The 17,642-nt window shown below is 42.8% G+C and overlaps 1 protein-coding gene across 3 annotated transcripts in view; it reads left to right on the top strand.

The window, feature by feature from the left end:
• Positions 1-16,838, top strand: part of LOC118735072 (alpha-methylacyl-CoA racemase) — a 43,637-nt gene extending 26,799 nt beyond the window's left edge. The window contains exons 1-3 of one of the 3 annotated variants that reach the window (XM_036464676.1): positions 3,562-8,846; positions 8,911-9,139; positions 15,509-16,838. In XM_036464676.1, coding sequence (XP_036320569.1) covers positions 9,134-9,139; positions 15,509-16,498 — 996 coding nt within the window. In that variant the 5' untranslated portion in view covers positions 3,562-8,846; positions 8,911-9,133 and the 3' untranslated portion in view covers positions 16,499-16,838. Of the gene's footprint in view, positions 1-3,541; positions 8,847-8,910; positions 9,140-15,508 lie in introns of those variants that run through there. The other 2 variants (XR_004992506.1, XM_036464675.1) reach the window with 2 other exon arrangements.
• Positions 16,839-17,642: the final 804 nt, after the last annotated feature.

Below are 17,642 nucleotides of genomic sequence, written 5' to 3'. Positions count from 1 at the left end.
TCAGCTTCGACTCAGGGACAGGAGGCAGCTTCCGGGAAGGTTGTCTGCCCTTTGTTTGCGGTTTCTTACTTAGCACATTGAAAAGGCGAAAAAAAAAGTTCGCCAAATGTTTGGAGCACATCGTAGATGAGCCACTCGATTTATAACATTTCTATTAAACAATTTAATTAAATACTTTTTAATACATAGATATGCTGCAACCAGGCACTTACTTTCCAAATTCCATCCTGTTTATCGGCATAATTTTCCAAATATGCCTGCTACTTCATTACTAATAACTCCATTTTCAAACTGCGCCTTCTTTATTGCCTCAACATATCCTCAAAAGACATAAATTTACATCAAACAATAGAAATCGCAAAAATTAGCAAATAAAATACGCCCTTTGTTTTGTTGTCAAATTTCTGAGAAATGTGAATTCACCACGATGCGATACAGAAAGAACAAGGACCAGGGATGTCATTTTAAGTAAATATATTATTCAGTGGCAAGGCGCAGAGCGTTCGGGTCAGCAATATTAATTTGTACCAAATATAACATTAAACGATGGTTCTAATACATTTTTTGATATTATTAACCAGAGTACATACATTATATGGTATTTCTTTCAAAAGTTAATGTACTTTATGAACTTTTTTTCAAATATGTCTTTAGTTTCTTTCATGAGTGCTGAAAAGCAACCATGCGTGTAAGAAATTGTGTGCTACCTAAAATTTCACCTCTGGAAACTTTATCCCCATAAAGGACTTCACCACAGTTTTTTTACTGGATATACTGAGATCTGGCGTTTCAAGAAGAGGAAAGTACCAGTTCAAAATGGCTCCTCGACGAGTATGGTCGTGTTGACCTGTCGAGTTTTTTGTTAAAGCAAATATCTGATTAATTTAAGGCGCTGGCCCAATGCAGGCTTGCTTTGCGCGCCTTGCTGACTTCAATTTGCTTTGATTTACTTTGAAAACTTGCTCGGCCGAATGGTGGCTTGGAACGCTGTCAAAGTAACCAGCTGTCTGGTTGAAAAGTCAATGTCTGTTCCCTTAACGTTAATAAATATTTCCTAGAAAACTCTAAAAAATGTATCAAAAACTTTTAGATTTATTTTTAATTGAATTCGAAATATTTGTATTTAAAAGAAATCATATCTATTTAAGGTAATTTAAGGTATTTTAAATTAATACTCACTTATTAACAGCTATGCTAATACGATGAAATAAGTAAACTTACCTTGCGTGTTGTTATTTTTTAATGCATAAAAAATTCCTTTAAAAATAATAAAATTTCCAAAACAATAATTTGTTGAGGTGGCACTGATACTCGAGCAATTTACGAAAAGCATAAACGTCATAAGCACAGTTTATGTCAAAAAATTTTAAAGTGAAACTACCTTCTTTTTTGTATCACCGCTTGATAAAAGAAATGATATTAATGATACATACATATCTATATCTACATTTACTAAAAAAACTATAACTTAAAAAAGCGATTTACTTGAAGAAAAGAGCTATAAGAAGTTTTTTCCTCTCGTGTAAAATTTGTAAAAGTGGGCTTTGCAACTTTTTACTATAAGATAACGATATGTTAAATATAAATATGGAAACAATGACTCATTTTTATTTCATCTCGAATTACCTGCATTTTCTGTGACTTTTTTAAATTAAGTAAGCAAATTTTTGTTTGAATTTATCTATTTTGAAAGGAACATACCTCTTTGTCAAAAGCCTACAAAACGCTTTCAAATAAAACATTTGCCTATTTCAAACTTTGAGGTGCTTAAAGCAAGTGAAGAAAAGCTGCCATTTGGCCAGCCTTTATACGTTTTAATATATTTCAGATAATTTTTGACGCTTCTCGCAGCGAAGCAAGCAAAGCAAGCCTGCATTGGGCCAGCACCTTTATACATAAAAATGAAGTCGGTTCATTAAATACAAAATTAAAAGTTTTAAAAACAAGAGAAGATAATACTACAAATAATATAATAATTACATAAGTAATAGACGTTTATTGAAAAAGAGTAGATATAAAAACTAAATGAATATGTTAAAGCGTACCCATGAACCAAAAAGACAAGATCACGCGGGCAGGAGAGTAGCCCGTTAGAATCGCATTTAGGAAAAAGTTTAACGATTTTGACATTAGCCGTTTGTTTACATTTCTTCGTTGTTTACAATTTGGTGGTGGCTTTTTACTGCAATTTTCTTCATTTTCGCCTGTGACAACGTGTGTACACATAAGATAAAGAATAATTTAACACAACGACATGATTTATAGAAGAATTTTCATAATGAAATTGATTATTCATGCGTTAAACAATTTCGCGGTTTTCTCCGTTCTCTTCGTGGTTTACTTCTTACAACAAAGATGGCGTCAAGATTTCGGCAGCTAGAAAATAACTTTTTTCTTTCTTTTCTTCCCGCGTGATCTTGTCTTTCGTTCATGAAGCGTACCGTTGATACGGTACTATCGTATGAACAAAGTAACTGCGAAATAAAAAAGTAACATGCACTGTAACTGTTCCACATAACGCAACAGAAAATTTTTGCACACAACCTAAAATAATTTGACGAATAATTATAAAATTATCAAATTGGAGGAATAACCTGGCGATATGAGGACATAGCTCCCTGCCATTAAAATACAATAAATTACCAAATTGGAGGAAGAACCTGGCGACATGAGGGCTTTGTTTCCAGCCATTTAAATTTTAATCTTTAATACATTGACATACCTAACAATTGGAGGAATAACCTGGTTACTTGTGGACCATTAAATCACAGTACACTTTAATTTTGTTATAATTGATTAATAATTGAAAGTAATAAGACGTTTGATACATAAGCAGAAACTTTTGCACGTGGTTCTGGCCCTTAGCGGTATTACCATCGTGTATCAGTGGAGCGACGATTTAATACAACATTTGGAAGACAACGTACTAAAAAAATACTTTGAAAGCAGAGGAATAACCTGGCGGTAGTTTTATATAAACCGGCCAACCTACCCAAAACCCAAAAAAAAAGAGGAGGGCACACAAAAGTGTAAGAGTGGTTTTTCTATTGCTAATATATTAATTGTAACTTACACGCATATTTATACTTTTAGGAAATAAAGCATCACGCCTTGGAAAGCGTTATTGTCAGCAAAAGGCGAGCTCTTATTATTTCATTCCTCGCCAGATCGCGTTTCTACAGCCTTTATTCACTTTTATAAGCACGCTGCCAACATATTGGACTGAGTCTTATCGGTTATAAGAAGGCCGGAAACATCCTATCGTCGAATAGTGAGCTGCACCACTAGATTTAGTCGTTGTGTTAAGGTGCTTGAGAGCTCAGGCGAGAAGCTAGCTGAAATAAGTAATCCCGAGAGGGTAGTGCGCAGGCGCACGTGGACTTCAGCGTTATTCGAGGATAATTACTTGTGCCGGAACCGAGGCAACTATCGGGTCAGGAGAAGTATTGGGCAGCACGTGACAGAAGAAAGAAGGTTGAACGTAAGAGAAGCAAGAGGATTAGTGCTATCCGTATTCGAAACAAAGCTCATTTGGTAAGTGCCTTAAGAAATTGATCTGGGGGTAAAGCATTGTAGTCGGTGGTTTGTCACGGGTAGAAATGTGGGTGGAACAGAAACGTAGTAGAAAAAATTGGCGCCACTACTACAAAAAGCGCGCGAAATAATTTGCCAGCAACCATTTTAATTATGCGGAAAAGCGTTCCGAAGTAAGTAAGGATGCCGCTACGAGAGAGGGAGATAGCGATACATATGACGATTTCGAAGAAACGGTTATTCGACAGCCTCCAGCGAGTTCACTCGCTCACCAATCGCTCGAGATGATACTAACTGAAATTCTTCAGTAGGTGCAAAATCTTCAAGAAGAAATAAGGCAAAACAGATTAGTGCAAGCAAACCCGGTTGCCACCGACGAAATAATTGCGACGGCATCCAGCGTAATCGGTCGTTCTCAAGCTAGCTCCCAGCCCGCTCCGACACGTAAACTATACGATTTGCCGGAATTTGATGGGCGGCCAGAAGACTGGCCGATGTTTAAAGAAACTTTTTTAATGACAAGTGAAGAGTATCAATACAGTGACACTCAAAATATGATGCGGCTACAAAAGACGGTCAAAGGCAAGGCGAGAGACACTATCGAATGCTTATTGATTCATAGCAGAAACGTATCTCAAATTATTAAAGTCTTAGGGGAGCGTTTTGGAAAGCCGGAACAGCTAGTGAAGAGCCAAATTAACAAAATTAGAAATATTGCCCCAATTTGCGAAAGTCGCATTGAGCAACTAGTGACATTCGCGACCAAAGTCCAGAAGTTGTCTTCGTTTCTTCAGGCGGCTGACTGCGAACACCATTTGTCCAATCCGACGATGATGGAAGAACTGCTGCTGAAGCTTCCGGTACAAAGATGCATCGAGTGGGTACGTCATGCTACATCAATTGTTCCGAGACCAACAATTTGTCACTTCAGCGAATGGCGAAGAGCTGTCAACGATTGTGAGCTCAGCCTGCGCGTATACGGGTTCGGAGCAACGCCAAAATAAATATGAGGGGCGTCCGAGGTTTTTCCACGCGAGCGAGGCTATCAGTGACGGTTCATCGCGAACGAAGTGTGATGCATGGGCAGAGAGACACCGGTTAAGTAAATGCAGGAGATTTCTGGCGATGGATCTCGGTGACAGGTGGCGTCTAATTCGTCGAAAAAGGCTGTGTTTCAACTGCTTGAAGGGAAACCATCGCAGCAATGCTTGTGAAGAACAGCACGAATGCGGAGTTAGGGGTTGTACGAAAATGTTGCACGCACTTCTTCATGAACCCAGAGATCGAGAGTGGCAGTTAGCGAAGCAAGGGCAGCGGGGGTAGGCATCACAGTCGACACCGCAGTTAGCCACATAACAGACTTTACCATCGGCATCAGGACATGCGGCGTAGAGGCATGGGGCATCTGAGGCAGAGCTACAGCAAGACTTTACGAATACTATAGGGCATAGTCCCGCGCCGAACTTATTATTTAAGATATTCCCCGTGTTGCTATATGCCAATGGTAAGGAAATTAAGTGCTACGCGTTCTTCGATGAACGGTCAGCCATATTTTTGATAAATAGTGAGTTAGCAACGCGCCTCGGGCTTAGGGGCGATAGCGAGAATTTGACGTTACAGTGGATTGGTAGCACGACCGTTACAGAACCTTCGCGTAGGGTGAGTGTACAGATTTCTGGTGTCGGTCGTAACCGCAGGAAGTTTACAATGCGTGATGTTCGCACGGTTTCGAACCTTCAGTTACCAATGCAGTCACTTAGTATATCTGATCTTCATTACAAGCACCGACACTTACCGATCTGGCAATATAGCGACGCTACACCAGAGTTGTTGATCGGCTTAGATAACGCGCACATTGGTATTCCGCGACGTACAGCATACGATGGCAGCAGAGGACATGCAGTAGTACTCACCAAACTCGGTTGAGTTATCTATGGGACGGCAAATACTCTAACTCAAGCACGCTATCACTCTGTTTGCAAGGGTAAGAGATGAAACGTCCGACAAGCCGGAGGATTCGTGGACGATTTTATAACCAACGAGAACATGGGCGTAAGTGAGGTGAAGCAGGTGGCCGAGCCTCAATACGTAGCACGAGCCAAGAAACTTTTGAATGAAGATACTAAGCGCGATGGTCGTAAATTTGAAACATGTTTGTTGTGGAGGCGGGACGACGTGAAGCTTCCAGAGAGCCGCAAGATGGCGGAGAATAGATTTCTAGCTTTGGAAAGAAAGTTTAGAGGTGATAACCATCTGAAGAGAGTATATACAACAATCATGGCGGAATATGTTGAGAAGGGTTACTGCCGCAAGCTGAGCAAGGAGGAAGCAGAGACGACAAGCGAACGTACGTGGTACTTACCTCATTTTGGCGTATACAACCCTAACAAACCAGGGAAACTCAGGCTCGTTTTCGATGCTGCAGCAGAATCGCAGGGCGTCTCGCTGAACTCAGAGCTACTAAGTGGGCCTGATCTTTCGCAGCCGTTAGCAACAGTCCTCATGAAATTCAGACAGAAGCCTATTGGAGTCTGTGCGGATATCGTCGAGATGTTCCATCAAGTGAGGATAAGAGATGAAGATTTGACCTCACAGCGTTTCTTGTGGACAGCTGATCCTGGAGTGCCGGTGGAGGAGTACGTTATAAACGTAATGACGTTTGGGGCTACGTGTTCGCCGTGCTCAGCGCAGTTCGTGAAGAATAAAAATGCGGAAGATTTTAAAGAGCGATTCCCGGAAGCTGCGGCGGCGATCGTAAACAACCATTACGTCGACGATTTCGTGCATTGTTTTTCAAACGCAGATGAGGCCTTGAGAGTTACGAAGCAGGTTATCTATATTCATGAAAATGGGGGCTTCGAACTTAAAAGGTTCGTATCTAACTCGCAACTCGTTAGAAGCCTAAATAAACAGAGTCCACTTTTACCTCTTCTGAATCTCGATAGGGAAAACGCAAGGATGTTTCAAAAAGTGCTTGGGATGTTCTGGGACACGGAACAAGATGAATTGAAATTTATTTTATCCTTTGGAAAGGTTAACCAAGACGTGTTGAAGGAGAAGCGGCGTCCGACAAATCGAGAAGTTCTCAGTATGGCTATGTCCGTGTTCGATCCCTTTGGGATCGCCGCAGAGTACACCCTAGAAGCAAAATTAGTCCTGCAAATGATATGGCGAGAGCGAGTCGATTGGGATGGAGGCATACCCAATGCAGTGTACGACAGATGGCGAAAGTGGCTGCGAATGTTGCCTGAATTGGTGAAAGTAAGCATACCACGTTACGGAGCTGCATTTATGAAAGCGCCGGCCGAGCTGCATGTGTTTGTAGATGCCAGCGAGATGGCCTACGCTGCTGTTTCTTACTGGAGGATAACAGACGACAATGGTAACATTCAGCTGACATTCGTCGCGGGTAAAACTAAGTGCGCGCCACTAAAACTCATGTCCGTGCCTCGTCTCGAGCTGCAGTCAGCCGTGCTCGCCACGCGTCTTAGGGAAAGCATTGTCGAAGGTCACGAGAAGATTCCGTGTAGTGTCGGGATGTGGTCTGACTCAGAACGGTCCTATCTTGGATAAAATCCGACCACCGCCGCTATAAACCTTACGTGGCACACCGATTTAATGAGATTCTGGATGGCAGTGGCATCAACGACTGGAGGTGGTTACCCAACGCATTAAACCCCGCAGACCACAGGACGCGTACCAGAGATGAAAGACGAGACTCACTCTGGATCACGGGTCCGAAATTCCTGAAAGAAGAGGAGACACGCTGGCCTCCAAAGGAAACGTACGAGGGCACGAACGTCGAGCTGCGTAACAAATTTGCTATTCTGTTAATTAAAACCGATACTACATTTTTTAGGAAATTTTCATCCTTTACGAGATTGAAGCGAGTTGTTGGCTGGATACTACGATTCCGAGAAAATTGCCGCAGAACAAGAGCGACACGAGTCAATGGCGTCCTGATGGTGTCCGAGTTGAGGCGAGCTGAGACAGCTGTTATTAAGGCAACACAAATTGAGGTTTTCCTGGACGAATATCACACCCTGCGTGCAAACAAGCAAATAGATAAAAGTAGCGCGTTGTGGACCTTAAGTCCGACTATGGACAAGGAAGGAGTAATAAGGCTGGGTGGTCGGATAGATGTGGCCGTCGCAATCCCCACTTACACCAGGCGCCCCGTTATCCTACCAAGAAGATGCCACCTAACAGATAATCTTAGATCACTTCCACCGCATATGGAAACACCAAAACGAGTCAACGATAATAGCAGAAGTAGGTGCGAGGTGCGACGAGCCGCTAAGAGATGCCAGATTTGCATGAAGGAAAAAGCAGCACCACATTAACCAAAGATGGGACAACTGCCGATCGACCGCTTAACACCGTTTGTTAGGCCTTTCACTTACGTCGGGCTAGACTTTATAGGGCCGTTCTCTATCGTCATCGGCAGACGGCGCGAGAGGCGCTGGATTGCTCTCTTTACGTGTCTGACCACGCGAGCGATACACCTCGAAATAGCGAAAGACCTCTCTACAGACGCCTGCTTGATATGCATACGTAATTTCGTGTGTAGACGCGGAACCCCGGTGCGCATTCGCTCCGATAACGGAACAAATTTCGTCGGTGCGGATAAAGAGCTGAAAAGACAGCTGACTGAGTTCGACAAGGGCAATATAGCCAACGCGCTGGCCAGTCATAATATAGAATGGATTTTCAATTGCCCATTGAATCCGCATGCTGGAGGGTGCTGGGAACGTTTGGTAAGAAGTGTTAAGAGAGCAATGGGCCACGCAGTACACAATGAAAGTCTTCAGGAGCACGCCCTATATAGTCTGATGTGTGAGGCGGGAAATATCGTCAATTCGTCATTAAAGCCCTTAGCTGTGGGCGACATCGTGCTCATCTGCGATAGAAGCTTGCACCAATGGAGGTGGCCCATGGGACGAATATTCGAAGTGTTCCCGGGTAAAGACGACCAGGTCAGAGCCGCACAAATCCAGACGAAGACGGGCACATTTAAGCGGCCGGCCTGCATCTTAGCTAAGCTGGAGTTGGGTAAATCTGGTTAGATTTACGGGGGAGGGGCTGTTAGCGCAGTCACTTGCTTGTTCACTCAATTGTATTAATCTATTTGTACCTTAATGTTGATTTTGTAGTTACTTGCTTGTTCAAGCGAACCTATCCTCTACTGTACCTTAATGTAATGTAATAATTGTTATCGATTTCTAATTTTGTAAAAACGACCACATCACTAATGAAAAAATCCAAACTCATTCGTGATCTGGCGTTTCAAGAGGAGGAAAGCACACAAAAGTGTAAGAGTTGTTTTTCTATTGCTAATATATTATTTGTAACTTACACGCATATTTATACTTTTAGGAAATAAAGGATCACGCCTTGGAAAGCGTTATTGTCAGCAAAAGGCGAACTCTTATTATTTTGTTCCTCGCAAGATCGCGTTTCTACACCCGGAATAACAATTCCGACATTCTTATTACACCTTATTCCATTTTATTCTATGCGTCAATAATACACTTATTCCGACTAATTCTCCTCTATTCCGTAAATATTCTTATTCCGGCATATTCGGAGTGTCAATAATATGGCCGTAAGTAAATAGAGTGCGGTATTTTGACATAAGTGGGGTATTTTGACATAATTGTGGTGCAGTACCGTATCTTGACAAAAATGTATCAAAAATGTCAATGTAGTACAATAGTACTTTTGGCTTCCAAAATGTACAGAAAAAAGGACAATTGTACCATCAATTTCATCACTGAATGGAAGTAGATAAAATTTTACATCACTATGTATTCAAATAGTTGCCCAAAAATTTACCGTTTTCTTGCAATATACTCTTAAAGTCTTTGTCTTTTCCTTTTATGTGCGCAAAGTGATAAACGTGATTTAATATTTCATATTTCTAAGCTATTTCTAAGTTTTCTTTAAAGATAAATCAAAAACGGCAATGTAATCTTCTTGTTGAGGTATTTGGGCAATACAAAATGATCTTATTTTTCTTTTACTATGGTTCTAAGTATTTTATTTTATTTTTTATAGAAAGGATAAAAACAAGGGGTTTTTGACTATATACGTAGACATACAGTTGTGAAGTAGGTGGGATCAAGCAAAAGTGTTTTCATTTACATATACCTTGGACGTTATAGTTGCATTCTATAAAAAAAAGTTGTGGCATGTCTGCTCACTTTTTCAGTATATCGATTTATATAATATAACATGGTTTGTGAAACAAACCAAATATAACAAGGGCAAACTAGGTTAGGTTAGGTTAGGTAAGCGGGCTGCCTCCGCATATGGGGGCACACTTGGACTCAACTGAGCTGTCCATTGTGATGCCCTTATAGGAGAGAAGGAAAAGGGCGCATGTAGGCCGGAGAAAAGAGAGTGGATGGGTAGGTGAACTAGGGGGGAGGCTCTGGGAGAAAGACGACACCTATGGCTTTTTGCCGGAGAAACGCTCCGTGCTCACAACGAAGCTCTTGAGTCGACTGATGTGCACTCCCAAAAGCTCATCGGGAGTGTGGAAAAAGTGCGACCAGGGCACCAGAGCAGCAGATGTTGAGATGATTGCACCTCATCATCCTCCATGCTGGTGCAGTAACCCTGCAGTGAAAACCCAAACCAGTTCGACATTTTCGAAGAACTTAAGCGTTCAGCGACATCTGCCTTTGAATTGCCAAAGCCTAAAATAAAACGCAATTGATTGCTTTTCTTACAAATGTCGGCTGTGGCGTCACGTGAAGACTACTGGTTCTGGTTCTGGGATCGCAGGTTCGAGGCCGCTTGGAGGTGGTTAAGATTTTTAAAGTTAGACCAATGTAAGTAGGAATAATTATTTCAATTTAAATATAAATAACAAACTTAAAAATCTAGTTGCATTACAAAAAAAAAAGAAACAAATATATGGGAAGAAATACTTATGCAATAAAAAAATAGATTAAAAAAAAATTTTTTTTTTTAATTAAATTTAAGAACAAAAAAAACCGTAAAAATATATAAAAAATAAAATAAAATAAAAAAATTTTCCCTGCGCCCGGGCTTGAACCTGGTACCTCAGGCATACCACGCGAGTGCTTTGCTCTGTCGGCCATTGCGACTGTTGGAGCGCCGCGAGCAAAAAGGCATACTAATGCTTTTCATAGGGGATGAATTGGCAGACTATCTCATCAACTGCTATGATGCTACTAGTATTTCTACTAGTAGATGCTGATGCATAGCCTGACAATTGACATCTCGTAGGACATCGCAAATGTTAAAAATACCAGTCGCTAACATTGAAAAAGGATAGAACGTGAACTAGTTGGACTGAAACGCAAAATGGTAGAATTCTAGTTCACAACTAGTAGCTTTCCCTGCAGGGAAGGGTTATCGACGACATTCAGCCTTACGGCATGGTTACCAGTGACCAGTAAGCACTCTCACCAATAGTGAGAGATGCAGCTTGCTTAGTCTGAAGAGCTTCCCAGACCGCTTCCGGTCCACCCGTGGCCAGAAGGACTTTGCCACCTTGCAAGGCTCGCTGAGCTGACTAAACGTCGTTCTGTCCAGAAGCAGACCACACGAGGTCAGGGGAGCCCCCTGACCCCCCTGTACGAAAGTAATTCTTCGAGGGTTCTCTGTCTTTCGAGCTCATCAGCCATGCCGTTGCCAGCGATTTCGCTGTGACCTGGAACCCAAATAAGCTTAATAGCAAAATAATCACACGCGTTCGATAGGGAAGTCGAACACTCCCTCACCGTTTTCGAACTCACCGTCAGGAAGCCAAGAGCCATGATGGCTGCTTGGCTGTCAGAATAAATATTTACCTCCTTAACAGATGTTACACTAGAGAGCAACCAATCCGAAGCCTCTTTCATCGCGGCCACCTCAGGCTGGAAAACATTGCAGTGATCCGGTAACCTAAATTTCAGGTTGATGGAGAGTTATTCGCAGAAGACACCTCCACCCACCTTCCCATTCAGCTTCGATCCATCTGTAAATAAGTTTACAGGTCCTCGATTCCAGATACTGACTGCATCCCTGTGAATGCCGTTCAGGGCCTGTCTGTGAGCTGACGGGTCCAGAGGCTGCTTAATGAACCTCTGGACTTCGTCCGTCAGTTCATATAGATGCCTCCTGACGTGCCTCGGCGAGGGCTCCTCTGCAAGCAGCTGTCTATTTGGGTGGCCACATCTGTGGCTACCAACCAGAAACTGCTTGCAGAGCATCGTGTTGGGCGTCCTAATTGGGAGCATTTTCGCCTCGTCGTGGAGGTGGTGTTCTGGTGACATCAGGAGGCATCCGGTCGCTGTCCTAAGTGCTGTGTGTTTTGTACCGTCTGTAGCTTCGTCCACTGCGTCCTACTAGTCCCCGGCGACCACACTGGTGCTGCGTAGTTTAAAACCGGCCTATTGCCTTGTATGTTGCCTGCAACGTTTCTTTGTCTTTGCCCCAAGTACTGCCGGCTAGCGACTTGAGGACCTTTTTACGGCTCTGAACTTTATTGACAATAGCGGTTGCGTGCGCAGAGAAGGAGAGCAGGCCGTCGAATGTTACTCCGAGTATTTTAGGATTATTCACCGTCGGAATTGGTGTGTCATCGACGTGAATTCCTAGCGGTAGCCTGACCTCCTTCGTCCAGGTTGTGAACAGGGTCGCAGAGGATTTCGTGGGGGAGAGGGCTAGACACTTTGCAGTGAAGAAGCGAGAAAGTTCAGAGATATATCCGTTTACTTTCGAACACAGGTCATCAATTCCATTCCCAGTCGCCATGATCGAGCAATCGTCGGCGTAAGAGACAATCGAGATTCCCTCTGGTGGTTGAGGGAGCTTTGAAATGTAAAAGTTAAACAGTAGTGGGGAAAGGACACCATCCTGTGGAACCCCCTGTTTAATTTTCTTAAGTTTGCTCGATTTGTCTCTAAACATTACCGACGAGTGTCGGTTAGATAATTTGCCGACCACCGTTTGAGCCTCTGTGGGAGAGAGGAAGCCTCTATATCTTCTAGAAGCGTGGAATGGCTGACAGTGTCAAAACCCTTTGACAGGTCCAACGCTACTAGAATCGTTCTCTCACAGGGACGTTTACGGTTTAGGCCACGAGTTATCTGAGTGTTTATGGCGTTAAGTGCTGTTGTTGTACTGTGTACTTTACGGAAACCATGCTGATGCTTCGCTGGGGTCAAGGGGTTTGTGAAATACGGCAGTAGCAAGGCCTCGAGTGTCTTCGCTACCGGGGAAAGGAGTGTTATCGGACGATAAGAATCTCCTATGTTGGCAGGTTTCCCCGGTTTGAGCAGTGGGACCACTCTCCCCACCTTCCAGATGTCTGGGATGATGAGAGTGGCCACGGACAAATTGAGGACCTCCGTTAGGTACGCTACCCCCACAGGACCCAAATTTTTCAGCATCAGCATGCATATTCCGTCGGGACCCACGGCTTTGGAGGCTTTCGCCTTCCCGATGGCCACCTGAACTTCACCGTAAGTGAAAGCGGGGGGCACCGGTTGTTGCAGTTCGTGCAGCCTTCTGGTCACTCGACGCTTGGCTTTGTCCACCGGAGGATGCAGTATGAACTGCCGGCTAAAATACCTCGCGCATCGCTCCGGGTCCGCCGAAGCATGGTCGCCGAAGGAAATTTCGACTCTGTCGTCGTGCTTCGTCGGATTGGACAGTGACCTCACGGTTGACCAAAGCTTACTCACACCAGAGGTGAAGTTGCAGGTCTTCAGATGCTCTTCCTACTTCCGCTTATGTACGTTTACTAGTTGCCGAATCTCAGAGTTGAGATCCCTGATACGGGGATCTCCGGGATCGGCCTGACGAAGGCTGTCACGCTCATCGGCTAGAACAGTCGCTTCAGCAGGGAAATTTGGGCGTGGGTCGGTGATACATCCTGCCGGTACGAAGCGAGCTGCAGCAGCGGTGACAGCCCTGCGGAACTTACGTTCACCAAGGTGGACGTCAGTTTGTGTGGGGAGAGCAGCGAAGGTGTTTTCAGTAAATTCCACGGAAGCAAAGTCGGTTGGTTTAACGATCGAGATAACTATGGGCAGGTGGTCTGATGCCAAAGTCAGCATAGGTCGCCATGATATGCTGTTTATCAGACCAGCGCTGACTATTGTTATGTCTGGCGAGCTGCAGCAGCTGCCCATAATCCTGGTAGGTGCGTCGTCGTTCATTGTGCAGAATGTCGAATCGTCTATCTGCTCAGCCAAGTCAGTTCCCTACGATCGTTTGACAGGCTTGAGTGCCAAAGATCGTCGTGCGCATCAAAGTCGCCTACTACCATATGGTTTTCACCTCTGAGGAGCGCACCTATGTCAGGGTGATATCCTGCCGGTCAGCAGGGGACAGGAGGTATATAAACGTTAAATATTTCGAGCTCCACATCGCCTGACCGGATAGCAATGCCCTGACATTCTAGGGTGGTATCCCTGCGGTCGATGTCTGCCTCGATAACACGATACTGCACGGTGCGGTGCGTAATGAACGCTAAGCCACCACCATTATCCCGCTCGCGATCTCGACGGTGCACGTTGTACCCGGCACAATCCAACAGTGTTGAATTGCTGTGCAACTTCGTCTCTTGGACCGCAGCTATCAATATGCCATGCCTTCCCATGAAGACGGTTATCTCCTCGATCTTGCTCTGAAGCCCGTTACAGTTAAATTGAAGGAGCTTCATGTGGTTCGGAAGACGTGTGGTGATGCGGGGTGTGAGGGATGTGTGTGGTCGTGCCGTAGTTGGCTTTGTGCGCTGCTGAGGTGGTTGCCGCCCTGTGGTGGTGGCGGGAGGCGTCGCAGTTGAGGTCTGCGACTGAGCAGCGCAACACGGGCCCTCGAAGTTCCTCGTCCAATCTCGCGTGGTGCGCAGTCCTGAGCATGCCCTAAAGTGGCACCAGCAAAAGCAGGTGTTGCACTTGACTGATGTCACATTACGGAATATCCTGGTCTGACATACCGTGCAGATTGTTGGAGGAACCAGGAGTAGTTGGCGGCGGCGTGTGAGTGGTGGTGCGGTTGTGTGTGTTTTGTGGTCTGTAGCCGTTGTGGTGTGGTCTATTGTGTTATGTTGTTGTGCTGTGGTGTTTGTGTGGGACTGCTCAGCTGGACTGGGGTTAGCCGTGGAGGCTGCTCTGACTCCACCCCTCGCAAGCATTGTATTTGACAGAGGTGGAGTTGTGGTCTAGTCGTCTCTGGCATACACAGCAGGTGTAGGTTTCTGGCCCTGAGTAGGAGAAAACGTAGCGAATGCAGCCCTATGGACGAACAACTTCTGAGATACTTCGCCGACCTAAACGGGGTTAGATCGCCGAAACAACAGCCCTTGGTTGGGTAAAACCCGAGTCATTCCGGTACGTAGAACCGGCTGTCGTGGGAATGGAAAATAAACACTCATTTTACTCGCTATTTAATTTAGTTTTACAATCAATTTAGTACTAATATAAAATAGTGCATAAAAAACTCCCCAAAGTTGCAAAAATTAAAAAAAGTGTTTGCTGGGTAAATACACACAGATCTCTGAAGGTTTCTGTATTCACATACATATCGTTCGAAAGGCCCAAGTTTCTTTTTAAACCCGGCAATAAACCGAAACTCGGTTTATAATGAACTAAGTTACAGGCTTATAAGTGGGCAAAAGTACGAAAACCCGGTTTCTTAACGTTAAATCAAGATTTTGGGGGTGTCTGGCAAATTTCATATTTCGATTCTTGTTTTACTCGAAAAGACCTACCAGAAAATGTACATAACTTCCCAGGTATTTCTACTTTGTGCACTGGGTAATTTATTTTGTATTTGCTATCATATTTCTGTACTAATATTTTTTCTACTTTAGTATAGCTTGTGGAACGCAAATTTAAGTCAAATTATAATTGTTTTTAAATACAATTTTTCACAACTGGAACTTAAGTTAAGTAGGTAAAATTAGTCCTTAAACTTTTTTACTACTAATATCTTTTCCTTTTCCTTTCAGATTTGGGAAAACGACTTCGATGTGTTACAAAACGGAAAATGTACCATAAATATAAATTTAAAAACATCTGATGGACGCCAACTTGCTCGTAAAATCATTCAAACGCAGGATGTTTTGATTGATCCGTTTCGACCTGGAGTTATGGAGAAAAATGGTATTGGGCCAGATGTCCTGTGTAAAGAAAACCCAAGGCTAATTTACGCGCGCTTAACAGGATTTGGCCAATATGGGTCCTTAGCAAAGAGAGCTGGCCATGACATCAACTATCTTGCAATTTCCGGTGTGCTCTCTATGCTGCGCTCACAAAACAGCAAGCCAATACCTCCTGTTAATATTTTAGCGGACTTTGCTGGCGGAGGTCTTATATGCGCTTTGGGAATTTGTTTGGCACTTTTAGAACGTCATCGTTCCGGTTGTGGACAAATAATTGATGCGTCAATGTGTGAAGGCGTTGCATATATTTCTTCATGGCTGTTTTTGTCACGCTCACTCCCCATCTGGGGCAACCAAACGGGCCAAAACATACTCGATGGAGGATCCTTCTTTTATGATACATATGAAACAAAAGACGGGAGATTCATCTCAGTGGGTGCACTGGAACCGCATTTTTTCGATATTTTCAAACAAAATTTGGGATTGCCGGAACTTATTCAGTTTCCTGCAAGTGAATATCAGAAAAACAGTGCCAGAGAGGCAGTAAAAAACGCATTTAAAAAAAAAACACGAAATGAATGGTCAAAAGTATTTGAAAACACTGATGCTTGCGTATTTCCAGTTGTTGAATGGGAAGAAGTAGCGCAATATGGTCACAATAAACAGCGTTCAAGCTTTCAGAAATTTGATAATGAACTGGTACCTGTGCCTTCCCCTCTACTTAGCAGAACTCCTGGCACTCTTAAAAGTAAACGCGGTAATTTAACTGCAGTATCAGTAAAAGGGCAGGTAGATAATCGCGAAATTTCATTGTCAAGATTTAAGGCAAAGATATAAGGGCATATATTTTTTTTTATTTTTACAATTTGTTAGTCAATTTCAACTAATGTTTCTTGATTATTTCTTTATTATTAAAGTCCTTAGTTGTAAGAAGATTTTAATACATACATGTATATTCCAGCATACGTTTGGTTTGGAGAAAAGTTCTTGAGTGAGCAAAAATATGATAATTAAGGAGTTCACAAGGTGTAGTATCCCTTAATATTTCACAATTACAAATACAGATTGTTTGATCTCATCACCCCTTCTCAAACTCTCAACCCTAATTTATTATTAAGTATCTTAAACCGAGTTACTCTAAACCCTTTGTAAATACATATACAAATTGCAAATTGAACTTGGTGCTGTTTGGTGTCAATTTGATTATACCCTTTGCAACATTGTGGTTCTCACTTGCCAGGTTATCAGGTTAAAAATGTTTATTCTGTAGTGTATTTTAGGCTGCAATTTAGTTTGACATCCCCGGAGTTCCGCATTAAGGTAGCTATGGAACGGTAGAGCGAGTTCTCCTGATTGCAAATATATATACTTTTAGCCGCAGCAGGCTTATAGTTTTTAAGTTATTTGTTGTTAATGTTTGTAAATTGAACTACCCTCTCGGCGCTATTTCACACAATAAACACTATATTTATGTACACACTTCGGCAAAATAATTGCATTAAAACCCCGGGCTGAGATTTCCACTTTAATATACAATTCTTAATTAATTAATTAAGTAAAACGCGTTTATAAATGTCTTCACAAACGTTTGCACATTTCACAAACAAGAAGAAATAACAATGGTTGACAGTAACACAAAATCTATGCTACCATACGTAAAAAAAAAAATACACCACAAATAAGTGCGTACAATTAGGGAGTATAAGTGTACAATACGTACTCAGGGAACTGCCCTGATCTTACTCCTGATCATAACGGTATAATTTTTTCCGGGGTGAAATAATATTTACTGGTGTTATTGTAGTTCAAAGTACACAAATGTAGAAAACGTACATCGATAATTTGATAAATAATGAAAATGTTTAATAAAAAATCGCGCGCTTTTTTATTAAAAATTTTCGCCTGCGCCGCTTTTTCCATAAAAATCCATACTCCGATAAATAATGAAAATTTTTAATAAAAAATCGCGCGATTTTTTTTT

The sequence above is a fragment of the Rhagoletis pomonella genome, unplaced genomic scaffold (genome assembly GCF_013731165.1).
Source record: "Rhagoletis pomonella isolate Grant_MI unplaced genomic scaffold, Rhpom_1.0 Rhpom_scaffold_00003, whole genome shotgun sequence".
Taxonomy (NCBI): Eukaryota; Metazoa; Arthropoda; class Insecta; order Diptera; family Tephritidae; genus Rhagoletis; species Rhagoletis pomonella.
This window is presented reverse-complemented; position numbering and strand designations above follow the sequence as displayed.